General features: G+C 35.6%; 1 protein-coding gene across 1 annotated transcript in view; it reads right to left on the bottom strand.

Annotated features, from left to right (window-relative positions):
- Window positions 1-10419, bottom strand: part of LOC123540716 (uncharacterized) — a 29743-nt gene extending 19324 nt beyond the window's left edge. The window contains exons 1-5 of the mRNA XM_053526174.1: window positions 10173-10419; window positions 9475-9564; window positions 5043-5201; window positions 4070-4145; window positions 3390-3550 (exon numbers count right to left, since the gene is read on the bottom strand). Of these exons, the coding sequence (XP_053382149.1) occupies window positions 3390-3550; window positions 4070-4145; window positions 5043-5201; window positions 9475-9564; window positions 10173-10236 (550 nt within the window). The 5' untranslated portion in view covers window positions 10237-10419. The remainder of the gene's footprint in view (window positions 1-3389; window positions 3551-4069; window positions 4146-5042; window positions 5202-9474; window positions 9565-10172) is intronic.
- Window positions 10420-16563: the final 6144 nt, after the last annotated feature.

Here is a 16563-nt window from a genome sequence, read left to right as displayed (position 1 = left end):
TGGGGTATATACTAAATGTTCAGTAATAGAAAAGCCACCGCCGGGGGATTTTGAAAATGTTACAACACAGAATTAACATGCGTTCACGCTATTCTAGCATAAAACACTTGAATACTAATAAAAGAATGAATTACACCTCAACGTCATTAAATTTCAATGAAACACGCGGAAACATAACGTTGACGTCATTTCTTTTTGAATTATCCGTTTTGGGACCGTAACGCTTTGTCCCGGAATGCGCATATATGTGAGGTGTTTTAACAACACGTGAGTGCGATCATCTCTGTTAACAAACGTTTTCTCTCCTATCAAAACACGCCCGAAAATTGACGAGTGCAGCTGTTTTATGCTAGAATTAAGAAATAATATATCTCATCCAGTGATTTGTCGTTGATTAAGGTAGTTCTGCACGTTTGGATCGAAATCTTTTCTACAATGTAGAATTTGATTAAACTCTGATTTTTCAAAACTTCAGAATATACGTGAAAAATTCAGCAAATTAAAAAGAAAGGGTCGTGTACTTGATTTTTTGCTAGACTGATGTGTAAAATTTGGACCTCTCGCAATATTTCATAATGGGAGTGTATGGGAAAGTCATAACTTACATAACGTTTTCGCGAATAGAATTTTTTCTACAATGTAGATTTTGGTGAAACTTCTCACAGTTGTAAATAAACACATGTCCTATAATTTGGTGAAATAAAATGTATAAGTCCGTTTGCTTATTTTTGAGATATTTGGCCATGATTAAAGTGAACCGGACATTTCACGCTAATTTTAAGACATTGTTTTGTTTTTTTAACGTGTAATATGTTTTAATATCATATTTTGACTTCAGAAATATAGCAACAATGCCACTGTAATACATTTACCCACAGGTTTCCATTAATTCATAAATTGATTTTCATTTCCGTACGCTGAATCCAGGCTTTATTCTACGTTTTCCGGATAAATGACGTTACGCCATGACTTCCGGTTTTTCAAACGTGCAGAACTACCTTAAATCATTATTTGGAGTTCAGATGCGAAGGAATTATATCACGAGGGCGCAGCCCGAGTGATATAATAATACGCATCTGAACTCCAAACAATGATTTATTCAAGAGCAAATCACTAAATGAGATATATTATTTCGATTCTAACATGTTACCAAGGATTTTTAAGTTCATCCTTGACTACATTCATTAAATATTTGCCCGTTTTCAGTCGGTTTCTTTTCCAGCGCGCCGCTATGCTGTTTGACGCCATGACGTAATAATTATGACGTCAGAACAGTGATATAATGCTACGCATCTGAACGACAAAAAGTGATTTATTCAAGAGCAAATCACTAAATGAGATATATTATTTTGATTCTAACACGTTATCAAGGACTTTAAAGTACACCCTTGTCGGCATGCATTAAATATTTGCCCATTTTCAATCGGGTTCTTTTCCAGCGCGCCGCTACGCCGCTTGAAGCTATGACGTAATAGTTGTGACGTCAGAACAGTGAATTGTTGTTTAATAATTCACTGTTTCCAGCCTTCTTTGTTTAATAGGAAAATGAATCGGACCGTGTTAGAATAGGTTTTCTAGCATAAAACAGTTGTTCTTGAGGAAAGAAAACGTGTGTTGGCAGAGAGATTCTCGCGTTCACGTGCTGTTAAAACACCTTTTGTATATGCGCGTTCCGTGGCAAAGCGTAAACATTATTTGTCCCCAAAACGGAATAATCAAACGGAAATGACGTCAACGTAAAAAAGGACAACTTTGACATTTACGCGCATTTCATGAACTTTTAATGACGATGAGCGGCAGCGTATTCATTTATCTGTTTTTAAGCGTTTTATGCGTTTAAGGGGACTAAGACGCTTCCCTACGGAGGTGATGACCACTAGTTCGAATCCTGGCTACTCCCACTGCAGTGTGTCCTTGGGCAAGGCACTTTATCACGCTTGCTTCAGTCGACCCAACTGTAAATGTGTACCAGAAAATCGGTGTGTGTGTGGGGTGGGTGGGTGGGGGGGGGGTTAATTGTATTTACCTTTACGTTTTATGCTAAAATAGCGTTAGCGCATGTTCATTACATGATTTAACATTTTGCGAATCCCTCGGGATATGTTGATACCCTCGCCCTAACCATATTTTTTTTCTGTTAGCTAAATTCTCTGTGACTTGTTTATACAACACTAGCTCCTAGACAATGAAATACTTTTAATTTCATTTGTTTACATTTCAAGCAAGTCCATTGTTCCTTTGAGAATATTCTGTACTGAACTTATTATGGCATTATTTCCAAACTCAAAGAATTAACTTATTTCGCGATACTCGTATGTTTCATCCGCTAAATTTAGAAACTCTGCTCTGTGGTAGCGATAGATATACGGATGAGGAGAATAATTTTATATTCTTACAGGTTCAAAAATACATAAAACAGACTGCAAGATTCAAACATTAATATACGATATTACGAATGAGAACATAATGTTGAGAATACTGGAATGTCTTATATATAAGACTGACTTCCCAAGGAGCTGGACCCCATCCCCCCCCCCCCCCCCCTCTCTCTCTCTCTCTCTCTCTCTCTCTCTCTCTAATAAAATATATACATGCTTTATTTCATTTTCAAATTTACAAAGCCTTTAATTTTCCCGCCAATTTGTTTCGTGTTATATCTGTTGGGGAGGGCCGTCATCTGATGTTGTAAGAACTTGTGGCCCGACCCATTTGCTTATTTGTTTGTGTTTGTAAAAAATGTTGTATATGCTTGTAAATATTGAATGAGCAATAAAATATGTTTAAACTACAAAAAAATTATGGCATAGCTTTTTACTCAAATTTTTGTGATATTTTCTATTATCAGTCAAGAGGCTGGTTAGCGCTCGAATCTTTTTATGTCTGTCGATTTGTGCCGAATCGGTGTTTGCAACATTCGTGTACTATCCTGATGTGATCTAGAGCTGGCAATTGTTTTTTTTTCTTTCTTTTTTTCGCTTTTTGTTAGGTTTAACGTCGCGATGACACAATTATAGGTCATATGGATGTTTTTCAGCTTTGATGGTGGATAAAGATCCCATGCATAAATTCATCACGGGCGGACACTTTGGTAGATCCATCGACATTCCGTAAGCAAGCTGGATGGTCACCTCACATGAAAAATTCATAAGGCTCTAACCCACATCGGTGAGGGGAAAGTGAGCGACATTCGGCGGCCCCTAAAGCCGATGTAGTATAAGAAAGTGCCTTTAATTTCGTAACAACAATGAGTGTTGAACAGATTCGAACCCGTGACTCTCAGGTTGAACGGCCGATCAACACTTATCACAGTAAAATACACCGTCATGTGAATCAGCTACGTTGTTCTATGACAAATGAAGTAATGATATTTAATATCAAATCGAACCTACTTGGAGATACAGTAACACCAAAATGCCACCGCTCCCCTTCAACCGCAGCGTTTGACCACGTGTTTGTACCACCGACACTGGTTTTCCCGCCACTACTGACAATTCCCATTGCATACGATCCATCTGTTTCCATGGGAACTATGTCGCTCCCTGATGAATACCTGGAAAAAAATGTAGTTAAAACATGGACTCTCCAAATTAATATTTTTTTAAAACACATGCAGAATACGATAACGTTTTTAACATATATATAAGCGTTAAGTTAAAATTAAGTGCATAAATATAACAGAATTAAATGCTGTTTTCTTTCCAAATGAACGACAAATTTCACTGTGTATTGAACTATTCGTTTCCAAACGGACTTTTCTTCACTCCAGTACTTTTATCTACGGTATCATCAGTATAAATTGTGCCACACATTTATTTTAGCGGCTAGAAAAATATACGTTAACGATCAACTACCTCCCTTGGCAGTATTTTGAAGTTTGTCCGCCGATGCCGCTATATCACTTAGATATTTACGTCATTGGTTATATGCAATACATTATCTTATATATCTCATATATCATATTCATAACTTCGTTAAGCATACCGGTAGTCTGCTTTTGTATGGAAATATTTGGTTCCCATACTCGCCGCCAGTGATGATATTAAGCAACATTTTTATATTGGTATCTTACCATGAAAAAACGTATCCCTGCTCCACTGACATTGGACTAGCTAGTGTATGCGTAACTGTTGAACCAGCCGTTACACCTAAAATAATAAACGAACTAGTGAAAAAAAATGTTTCACATACAATCAAAAATACTTTTCTTTATATATGTGTGAAGCCGGACATGGCAAATGAAGTGATAAAATCATGTGTGGAACTTGCAGTAACACAAACATTGTGTACATAAAACATGATAAATGGGTATGTGGAGCTGGCAACTAAGATGACAAAAACATGTGTGGAACTTGCAGTAACACCAAAGTTGTGTACACGAAACACGATAAATGGGTGTGTGTGGAACCCGGAATACATTTCGTAAATGTATGGAATTGGCAGTTACATATATCGTGACAATAAACTGTATGGACAGGCAATGTAAAATAATACATATATTTTTGTATATTTGTGGAATAAGTACGGTAACAACAGTTACATTTTTAAAAACAAATGTGTAGAAACAAATAAGAAGAGTTGACCAGAAATTACACACCCAGAATAAATAATGGCTCTAGAAGTTATATCAATGATATGAACATATATGTGTGGAACTGGATATTACACAAAGTATATTAAGTAAATGTTCATGCGTTAAATAGGAATTACACTAAAACGATAAACATGTGCCAACAGTGCTTTAAAAGTCACTTTCTAGACAATAGTCTTGCGAAAATTGATGTTCAACGTTAAATACTGAATTGACGCTATAAGCCGTTGCTAATGATACATATATCATTTCAGCAACATATATATATTAATTAAGTTAACAACCAGTTGAATTATAGCAATAGGGTCGGGCCACAAGTTCTGCCAACATTAGTAAACGGCCATTTCCAACAAAACTTAAACACTACTACATGTAGATGGCTTAATTTATAGTGTTGTCTCAAAATTTCAACTTCTTTTGAATAATACTTTCTGTTGTCTCGTATATTTCTTACCTGAAATAAGAGTTTCACCAATGACCTCGTACGCACTTCCGGTATCTTGCCATACCTGAGCTGTAAGATCCCCAGCGGCGGCGGCGGCAAAACTCCATTCTGATATCACTCCACAACATGGTATCGCCATACTAGTACCACTAAGGAGGTAGGACGTACCTTCAAATACATTGGTATATGAAAATTAGGTACACCATTTCTTCAAATACACTGGTTCGTGAATATAAAGCAGAACGTACCTTCAAATATATTGGTACATGAATACTAGGCAGAACATTCCTTCAAACACATTGCTACGCGAATAATAAGCAGATCGTGCCTTCGAATATATTGGTACATGAATATTAGGCAGAACGTGCCTTCGAATATATTGGTACATAAATATTAAGAAGAAATTTCCTTCAAATACATTGGTACACGAATATTAAGCGGAACGTGCCTGACAATATATTGGTACATAAATATTATATAGAACATTCCTTCAAACACATTGTTACGCGAATATTAAGCAGACCGTCTTCGAATATATTGGGAAATGAATATTAGGTAGAATGTTTCAAGGCTAAAAATGAATGGGGGCGTGAATATAAGGCAAAACGTGCCTTTAAATACATTTGGTACGTGAATATTAGACAGAACGTGCCTTAAAATATATTGGCACATGAATATTAAGCCGAACGTTTGTTCAAATGCATTGATGCGTGAATATTAGGTAGAACGTGCCTTCAAATACATTGGTATGTGAATATTAGACAGAACGTGCCTTCAAATATATTGGCACATGAATATTAAGCAGAACGTTTCTTAAAATACATTGTTGCGTGGATATTAGGCAGAACATGCCTTCAAATACATTGGTACGTGAATACTATGTTACACAGAACGTGCCTTCAAATACATTGGCACATGAATATTAAGCAGAATGTGCCTTCAAATACATTGGTTCATGAATATTAGGCAGAACATTTCTTCAAATACATTGCTGCGTGAATATTAAGCAGAAGGTGTCTTCAAATATATTGGTACATTAACATTAAGCAGAACTTGCCTTCAAATACATTTGTACATAAATATTAAGCAGAACGTATCTTCGAATACATTGGTACATGAATATTAGGTAGTACATTTCTTCAAATACATTGGTGCGTGAATATTAGACAGAACGTGCCTTCAAATATATTGGTACATGAATATTAAACAGAACGTGCCTTAAAATATATTGGTTCACGAATATTAGGTAGGTTATTTCTTCAAATACATTTCTGTGTGAATATTAGACGGAACATGCCTTCAAATATATTGGTACGTGAATAATAAGCAGAACTTGCCTTCAAATGCATTTGTACATAAATATTAAGCAGAACGTATCTTCGAATACATTGGTACTTGAATATTAGGTAGAACATTTCTTCAAATACATTGGTACATGAATATTAGACAGAACGTGCCTTCAAATATATTGGTACATGAATATTAAGCAAAACGTGCCTTCAAATAAATTGGCACATGAATGTTAAGCAGAACGTGCCTTCAAATACATTGGTATATGAATATTAGGTAGACCATTTTTTTTTTAATTTCTTTTTTAAGTAGTTGTGAGGCTTCATTTTCAGGGGGAAAAAGGCCAAGCAAGTAACTCCCGGGACAAGGCCATTTTTGACCCCAAGGCTCCTGATTTAAAAATTTATGATACAGGTCTCGGTAGTTGATGCCACATGCGAAACATTTAATTTCCAGCAAGTTCGGCTTAAGAATAGACTTGTAATATTCTTTTCTATATGAGTCTAAGGAGATATACAACTGGTGTAGAGCCACATGGTCACCATTCGTAAATGTTTGATACAGAATCATTGGATAACGTTATATAAAATATCTTAGGTTCCTGAGAAGGTTCCTTCTGTTGTGTTGTGTTGCCATAGCAACCACAGTTCTGTAAGCATTGATTGTACCTGTACAGTAATGAAGTTACAAACTCTACTGATATATCTCAAAACACATGACCAGGTAGTACTGAAAAAGAATATGCTTTTGTAAAAGTTTACGACGGACGACGGACATCTTATGATCGCATTCCGGCCAGCAGAGCTAACAAGCGCGCGACCTGTCGGTGCTAACGGCTGACATAAGGCAATATGCAAGAAAAGAGTTATTGAATCTTGACGTGCTTATTCATTTATTGGAGACGGAAAAAACGTATAATGTATCAAAGCTATAGTATTCAAGAAAAGTGAACTTAGACAAAAAATAACCAAGAAATACATATCTTGAAAGATGAAAAGGGTCACAATTCAGTTATATAATCTTCACCTATAGAATGATAGAGCCCTTATCGCATTCAAGAAAAGCGGACTTAAAAAAAAAAACAAAAACAACAAAAAACAATCAAACAAACAACAACATTTTGCTCGGTATATGACAAAATGCATCTGAAACTTGTACTACAGAACTAAACTTTATGAACAGTTTTGAAGAAAAAGTGGCTTTAACCAAAAATCTTCGTGAGACCTCGTAGATTTTTTTTCACAAAACAGACGACCTAAAAGGTGACGATAACATACATAGGCTTGCTATACAATGTAGTGTCGTATCGCATACTGACTTGACTACATATATATGTGAAAAGACTACAATTCGGGGGAAGATTTTTGATAAATCACTGAACTTGTGTTTTTGTCAACATTACGTGACCCGCTTCATGATTTTTATAATGACAAGGTGTTTATCTTTCATCGAGTACAAAAATTTGAATAATATTTATCAATGTGCGAAAGTTTTACATATTCAATAGCATCACATTAATATTTTTATTGCGGTATTTCAGAGTTCTTTTTAATTTTAATTGTATTCTTATTGTGAATATTTGTTTAATTTATGTTTACAATCTTATTTTGGTAATTGCTCCTTTTAAATTCCTAATGCATTAATGATTATTCGATCGCAATGTTTTGACATACATTGAAAATAAAAATTGATTGATATTAAGATAAAATCGGATCAGATGAAATCAAATAAAACATGGATTGGTTAACGGATGGTGTTTGACATTATGACCACATTCAATTATTTACTAATCGTTTATTTGCAAAATATAATTTGAATTCACAATATTATATTGTATAGGCAATCCTTATTAGATCCCTGTCCCTTAAACCGAGCTAAAGAAGGAGAAACTACTAAGTTCTTTACCGGAGATCGAACCTCAGACCTCTCGGTCCGTAGGTAGACCGGAACCATTTTACTGTAGGATTATTGTTGGAAGTGCGGAGTGCGATTTAAACACCCAAGCTGACTCAGTCAGCGCTAGTTCGGTTCACGTGCGATGTGCATGTTCAACACGATGATCCGACATGCAGACGACATTACATCAAAATTAATACACACATTTTCGACTCCAGTTCTAATGGGAAAAACGTTTACATTAATTTTTCGACAAAAACGGCCGTATAAAAATTGGTGTTTGATGTAAAATGACTTTAAAATATTCGGTCAAAAACGACTCAGTTGATAGTGTATTAACTGCACTAACTTATTAATGAAGTGAGACTAAACCATAGCTAATAATACAGTTTTCATATCGTAAACAGTTCAACCGACTTTCTAGTTCATTGAATAATCGGACGTTAAAAATCCATCATTCCATAGACATGTATATTGTGCATGTATAAATTTATTTTAATGGGAAACACATATTGATGATGTTAGTAAAACGAGCATATGGAGATCGAAATACCGACAAAGGAGGCCGCTACATATCACTGGTCTACTATTCATATGTAATCAATGTAAAAGCTGTATCAATGGCATGCCATACTAAGCAGTGCAATCAATCCATGATGAAACTGCTACCAAAATGTCAAATATGCACGCGACATATTTTCAGCAAGCCCTGCTATAGAATAAGGCGTAAAAAAATTGTTTGTTCCCGGTTTCCAGACTTACTCTAAATTTTGGCCCGACTCTAAATGTTTTTATTAACAAAAAGTTGCAAAACTGCACATTTTTGCTTTAAACATGGCAGGTGATGTTAGAAATCAACTTACTGATGCTCCAGAGGCACTACCCCCTTATCTGTACTCATTTTTTGACACAAAAACAATTTCCGAAAAGTCTCCCTTAATAAAAAAATAATAAAATAAAAAAAAACGACCTACCTATCCTAATTGTTTTAGCATGTTACAGGAAACAAAGATTTTTTAGGTCTAAAGAAAACTCAGAGTGATAGTAAAGATTTTAAAAACTTTATTTAAAGCCTCTTATTATAGATGTGCTCAAACTTCGGACAATCTGACTGAAGTCGTCTGCTAAACTGCTACGATCGCGTATTTCGGTCAGATTTTCCAAATTATGGGTCTACTTTTTTCGGTCATGTAGTGTTTGTTAAGCTATAAAAAACACATTTTTTTCTTTAATTTACAATAATAATATTTGTTACCCGAATTAGTCCCTGCTGTGGCACCTGTAGGGTCGGGGTTCTGCTCTCCCAAGGTTTGTCCCGTACATATAGGTATGTTATTTCCTTGACCTAAAACGCAAAAATAGTAAAAGTTTAAATGACTTAAAAGCTTAAACTATAACAATAAAACAATAGTAACAAACCGTATTTTCTCGGCTGTTTTCGTATTATTACGTAACGCCGTTATTCGGCTTCCTTCGGACCTAAATGTAGCTGAGCGCGCACGTTGACTTTCCGTAAAACCGAAATCACATAACGAAGAATAGTTACGTAATTGGTCGTTTATTCTTACGGGTCCACTACCAAAAAGACTTAAAATGTGACACATTTCAGTATTTAAAAGATAAACTTGATTTTGCAAGACCACTCAAATACAAGGCGCACACTAAACTAAACGTAAACGTTCGAATATTCAGACAGAAATAGGTTATATTTCACTTTAATATTGACTTTCCAATAAATTTAAGTTAGTTTTCCCTTCGCTACACTTCCTTACTGCCAAACTTAATTTCATAAGAAGGTCAATAAATGATCTATAACCTATACTTAAATGAAGTTATGTCGATTGAATTTTCACTTCGTCTTGGGGAAAACGCTTTGCTAATGGTTATACGATGAAAATAAATTAAAACATAGAAAATATATTTAAAAATGTAATCTCTATGTAGTAGACTTACCTTCAACAGACTTGATCAGAAAAACGCAGATGGTGAGTGAGACAAAATTTAACTTTTTACTCATTTTTTTTTTCAAATTCGTTCAAACATTCGATGTTCACATACTTAAATATAACGGTTTGTATTTCCGGCGCACAAATAACTTGTTTCCTGATTATATTTCTATTATTTACATCACTTAAAATGTAAGCAACATTTATTCTCTAAACATGTTTCTTTTAAATGTTTCTTTAAAAAGTTCAACGGACTTTTGAAGAAGTACTTTCGTGATGAGACATTACTTTAAAGGATTCTACCCGATATAGCAAAACCTGAAACGTCCGAATGTTGATATTATTATTTATGTAAAAACGTCGCTTCAATCGGCTTCAAGGTCGGCTTGGAGTAATATGTTATTTTGATTTAAACCTATTTTATTCTTTTTCTGGGTTTTTGTTTTGACATCATATAGTGTACTTATAAAAAAGATACGAGATAAATGTAGTGTGTATGTGTGTGTGTTCGGGTTTAACGTCTTTTTCAGTCATATAAACGACGGTGTCTTCTTGTAGCAGTGAGCACAATGCCCAACTATATAGTGCTGCCTCACTGGAATATCACGCCGTAGACGGCACGTGGCATAATACCCATCAAGTCACATTTTACTGGGGCCGGGCTGACTAGTCCTAACACTATCCTCTAGATGCTGAGCGCAAAGCGAGGAAGCTACTAGTACCATTTTACGTCTTTGGTATGACGGGGCCAGGGATCAAACCCACGACCTCCCATACCCGAAGCGGGCGCTCTACTACTAGGCTAACCGAGGCAGGCACAAGTTCCACTAACATTGATAAAGATGATTATAATGATGATGATGATCAACATTTTCATAGTAACTGTGCACAAAAATGACAATGCCAAGAAAATCCTATCCTTGTAGATTGAAGCAGCGCTCAGGTCATCATGCCCGGAAGCCATCTATCAAGCTTACGGAAGGCTGATGGTTCTATACCTGTACCCGTGTGTCAAACCTGATGTTCAGATTGGAGACCGGGCTCTATCACCACAATTATAGCTGATAAGCCTTACTATAGTATGACTGTATACGCTTCCAAAGGATCATCCAACAGATTGTCAACTAACCAACAAAGACAATAATTTATAAACCGCCACTCTGCAGATACCATTAAACCAATGGACCTTTTTGTCTATCACTTTATTTAACATTAAGTTGGCAATTCAAACAGTTTAATACTTTTTATTTATAAACAATTGAAACAAAGAACTGCAATAGTCCTCAATGTGGTAGTGTGAGAGAATTGTAACTTGTTTTAAAACAAGAGCTGTCGGAGGCCGAATGATCCACGTTTTTAAACCGCTACTATATACTGTATCATTCATTGCAATTAACTGCCCAGACATGAAAGATTTTTTATGCGAGATTATCCCAGTTCGTCGGATAGTAAATTATTCAAGCGAGAATTACCCGTTCGTCGGATCGGGATCAAAACCATGTCTACCCACAAGGAATTTACTTGTTTCTTTTTTCTCCAAACTTACAGCTTCTATGCGAGCGGGGCGAGCTGAGCTGATTTACAAAGAAGCTGATCCTTATCACGAGAAATTCGTTCAATATCAGATCTAACCCTTTAATAACGTGCGTCAATTCTATTCAGACTAATTAATTTACCGTACACAATATCTATTGAGCTTGTTTACATCAATGTATTTAAATAAGTAAAAATTAAATACTTTTCATAAACATTTTAAAGCATATTGATCCGTCCATCAAAGAGTGATAAACAAACAAGATCAATAGCTTACAATCAATGACACGTATTTTTTTTTTCTTTCAGAATGTCAATCATTCATCGCTCGAATTCATGGGTTGCCTATTCAGTGTATACGTTCTTACATACCATGAAATATCATCCTTCACTTTCAATAAATATAAAGAAAGCTTTAAATCAATTCGTTTAGGAAGAATTAAAACTGTATAAAAGTTAAATCAATGTAAACATGACGTATGACATTCCATTAATCGTAAGACTCACATCTTTTAAGAAAAGCAAAGTACGCGTTGAAAACAGTGTAAATCATAACATAAATATAACTGAGCATCTGTATGGAAGGCCGGGTGCGCCATGCTAATCGCCAAATTTTAAATGACAAATCCTAAATGTTAAAAAGCTAATGTTAATTGCCAAATGATAAAATGCTAGATATGCTCCTTATTTTGATATAAGGGAGTTCTGGATATTGAGATGTAAAGCGAAAAAACGCGCAAGAAGTCCTCAACTGTACAATCTGGAATTTTGAAGTAACATCTTACAATATTTTGTTCTATGTCCGTTATTGTGGACCACATGCTTTATTTTCTACTTTCGGTGTACTTTACTAGGAACAGGAATGACCTTTGGTTAACAATATATCAAGGCCTTATGAACTTGTCCTCAATAAGTTACAATGCTAGTGTCAAAAGATAAAAGTCTGCTCATACTTATGTTACAAATGAATCTTTGCAAAGCATTCACATCTGAAAGAAATGAACCCCTGGGTCAGGAGAACAGAGGACCACTACCAAACTGACCAGGCTGGTAGAAGCTCGTTGTTTCCATCCTGCTCGCATAAATTTGGAACATGTACGTATTTAAAAGTTTTATACGACGGTAGTAAAACTCAAAAACTCGATTTAATTTATGAAAAAAAAAAAAACAAATAAATATCTGATTTAAATTTATGCAATGGTTTCCTTAAACAAAAATTGTTAATTTAACAAACACTGAAACAATATTTGAGCCGTGTCATGAGAAAACCAACATTATGAGTGGCTTTGCGACCAGCATGGATCCAGACCAGCCTGCGCATCGGTGCAGTCTGGTCAGGATCCATGCTGTTCACTAACTGTTTCTCTAATTGCAATAGGCTTTGAAAGCGAACAGCATGGATCCTGAACAGACTGCGCGGCTGCGGAAGCTGGTCTGGATCCATGCTGGTCGCAAAGCCACATGTTGGTTTTCTTATGGTGCGGCTCATTTTTTATTATGCAATATTATTTCAAAATTAGTAAAGTAACATGAACTATTTAAAAGGTATGACAAGGTCTGGTCAGATCTGCAAGAACAGAAAACTGATATTCACCTGTCATAATAACTGACAACAACTGTAAGTTCAAATATAAACTAGAAGATGCTTGTGTAGAAAAGCGCATGTCTCCCCCATTGCATAGTCGTATAGGCAAGAAGTCAATAGGAGACAGGAGAGAAAATCAAAAAGACGCTGACAGCTGGCTGTAATAGGGCTCATTTACTTGGTATGTCCAATCATCGCACTAAGTTTCAATATTCTGGGGCCTAGTGCGTTTTCAAGTTATGAATTGGAAATGGTTTTCCATGTTCAGGCCCCTGTGACCTTGACTTTTGATTAGGTTATCCCAAAATCAGAAGGGTTCATCTACTCTGCAAGTCCAATCATCCTATTAAGTTTCAACATTCTAGGTCAACTGGTTCTCAAGTTATTGACTGGAAAGAGTTTTTTTATGTTCAGCCCCCTGTGACCTTGACCTTTGATGGAGTGACACCAAAAACATAGGGGTCATCTACTCTGTAAGTCCTATCATCCTATGAAGTTTGATGGTTCTCAAGTTATTGACCGGAACTGGATTTCCATTTTCTGCCTGCTGTGACCTTGACCTTTAACAGAGTAACCCCAAAATCAAATTTGGGTCATCTAATCTGCATGTCCAATAATCCTATGAAGTTTCAACATTCTGGGTCAAGTGGTACTCAAGTTACTGACCGGAAATGGTTTTCCATGTTTAGGCCCCTGTGACCTTGACCTTTAATCAAGTGACCCCAAAATCATTTGGGGTCATCTACACTACTTGTCCAAACATCAAATGAAGTTTCAACATTCTGGGCCAAGTGGTTTTAAAGTTATTGACTGGAAATGGTTATCCATGTTCAGGCCCCAGTGACCTTGACCTGTAACAGAGTAACCCCAAAATCAATAGGGGTCAATACTCTGCATGAACAATCATCCCATTAAGTTTCAATATTCTGGGTCAAGTGATTCTCAAGTTATTGATCGGAAATGGTTTTCCATGTCCAGGGCCCTGTGACCTTGACCTTTAACTGAGTGACCCCAAAACCAGTAAGGGTGGTCTACTCAATAAGCCCTACCACCCTATGGAGTTTTAAGGTTCTAGGTCAAATGGTTCTCTAGTTATTGATCGGAAATGAAGTGTAATTGACAGAAGGACGGACAAACAGGGCAAAAACAAGTGGGGGAGACATAATGGTACTACTGTCTCAATATAAGTGACAGTATCTGTAACTGGAAAGCCCATCAGCAAGTGCTCCTACAGAGGGTGTACAATGACAATTATAAAACAGTTTTTTAAGTACATAATTATAAATGTACCATTATTCTTTTATAATAAAGATTTCACATACATTTCTCTATTATATTTTTTTCATTCAATTATAAAATAACCATTCTTCTTGATTGTAAATTAGAGTTCAATTAATACCGAAAAAAACATAATGCAGTACAAAACTAATTCAATCTTCACAACTGTAAAGATAGTTTCCAGTACTTAAATTACAGACCTGTCAATAATTACAAAGAAGACGAGTTGACAATAAAATCAATTTTCTTTAGCGATATTTTGTCAAGCTGTGATCAGTAGAGATCAAATCCTTAACTACAAACAGCACATTTGTATGACATTCAGTCAGTCATTCATAAGTTGTGTTTATAACAATTTCGTAATTTGATTGAAATGGTATTATAAATTTCAAATTAATGAAGGTTCAAAACCAAAATCAGTTTCTTGTTGTTTGTTGGTTTAAGGTCACAATGAAGTCTTACGGCAGCTTGTCCAGACTTTGATGGTGGAGGAAACCCTATGTTCCCCTTAAGCCATTTAGGCACTGTTTCAGGCACTGTTTCAGCCACTGGCAAGCACCTTGGTAGAACCATAGACAATCCTTAAGCCAGTTGGATGGCTTCTTCGCTTAAGAATTGTACACCCTCAAGCAAGGATTCGAACACATATCTGTGAAAGGCAAGTGATCCGAAGTCAGCGACCTTAACCACACTGCCTTTAGCCAGCTGGCGGCAAGTGATTCTGCCTTTGCGACCAGTGCAGACCAACAGTCTGATCATGATCTGAACTGTTCGCCGTTCAGTCAAGCAACCCTTTAACAGTTAATGGTCCTGTCTATATTGAAAGATGGACAAGTTCATTATAGAAACTTAGCAGGGTAAGGGTTAAGCAAGACAAGATGAGATGTAAGATTTATCAGATATATTCAGATCTAAAACAGATTTCATACAGATAATTTCAAGACCAATTCTGCATAATTTGTTAAACAACTTAACACACAAGATATACAGGTAAATAAAACAAACTAGGATTAAACTTATATTTTGATTTTTTTTTTGTTTTGAAATTTTTTTAATATTCTATAGACTCTTCACAAATGAACAAACAGATTGAATCCCTTTCATAATTTTTGAATAAAAAGATGTATTTTGAACATTTAGCATCAATTCAAGTGACTCTATGAATAATAAAAATTCAAATTTGGTTTTAAACAGAGGGCCATAAATGCGATATACCCACAACTCTGTCAAACTTGCACTTAAAGGACAAGAAGGTCAAAAAATTAATCAAGATCAATGATCTGACATATTATTGTTTTGTTTAAGGGGGGTTAAATTGTCAAAGTAACTTTAAATATGGTAAGTACAGGCAGTTGAACCTAACAAGTTGTTTCCCCAGCCTCTTAATACAATAATGTTCTCTAAGTAAGCAATTTATGAATAAAAGGGAAGTATACAAATAAAAACATTTTTTAGTAAACAAGGAAAAGATACGCCCACATAAAGAAACCAGAGCCTGCAAGTAAGCCAAGCTCCCTAGCATGCAAACTAAGCAGCAGTATGATCAAGCCAAGGAATTTACTTTGGAAATGTGAAGATTCGAACTTCAAGTCGAATTGAAAGGCATAAAAGATAAATGTGTGTAGGAATTTAAGATTGCAGAGTGGTAATGAAGGTTAATAGGAGAATGCCACAATTACTACCAACAGATGTAGGAAAGTATGAATGAAGATGGATGAGGCGATAACATAGGAACTGTTGGAAAAAATGAAGCGTCTCTATAGTGAAAAAAGGTCAGGGCACAGTGGTTCAAAACAAAGACACATAATGAAATAAGCTGTAATTTGAGACACAGAGTAGAATACGACTGAATTTTCATTTAGGGCATTATTGTCTTGAGATACAGTTTGAATATTGCAGTTAAAGGTTTTATGTAATCCATGTTTTATGTGCATAAAGTTTTCATATATTTAGAGTTATACAAAATCAAATGGAAAACGTGTAATCTTCTTTATTATACAAG

Source organism: Mercenaria mercenaria, chromosome 16, assembly GCF_021730395.1.
Source record: "Mercenaria mercenaria strain notata chromosome 16, MADL_Memer_1, whole genome shotgun sequence".
Classification (NCBI taxonomy): domain Eukaryota; kingdom Metazoa; phylum Mollusca; class Bivalvia; order Venerida; family Veneridae; genus Mercenaria; species Mercenaria mercenaria.
Note: the sequence above shows the minus strand (reverse complement) of the source record. Positions and strands in the feature narration are given on the sequence as shown.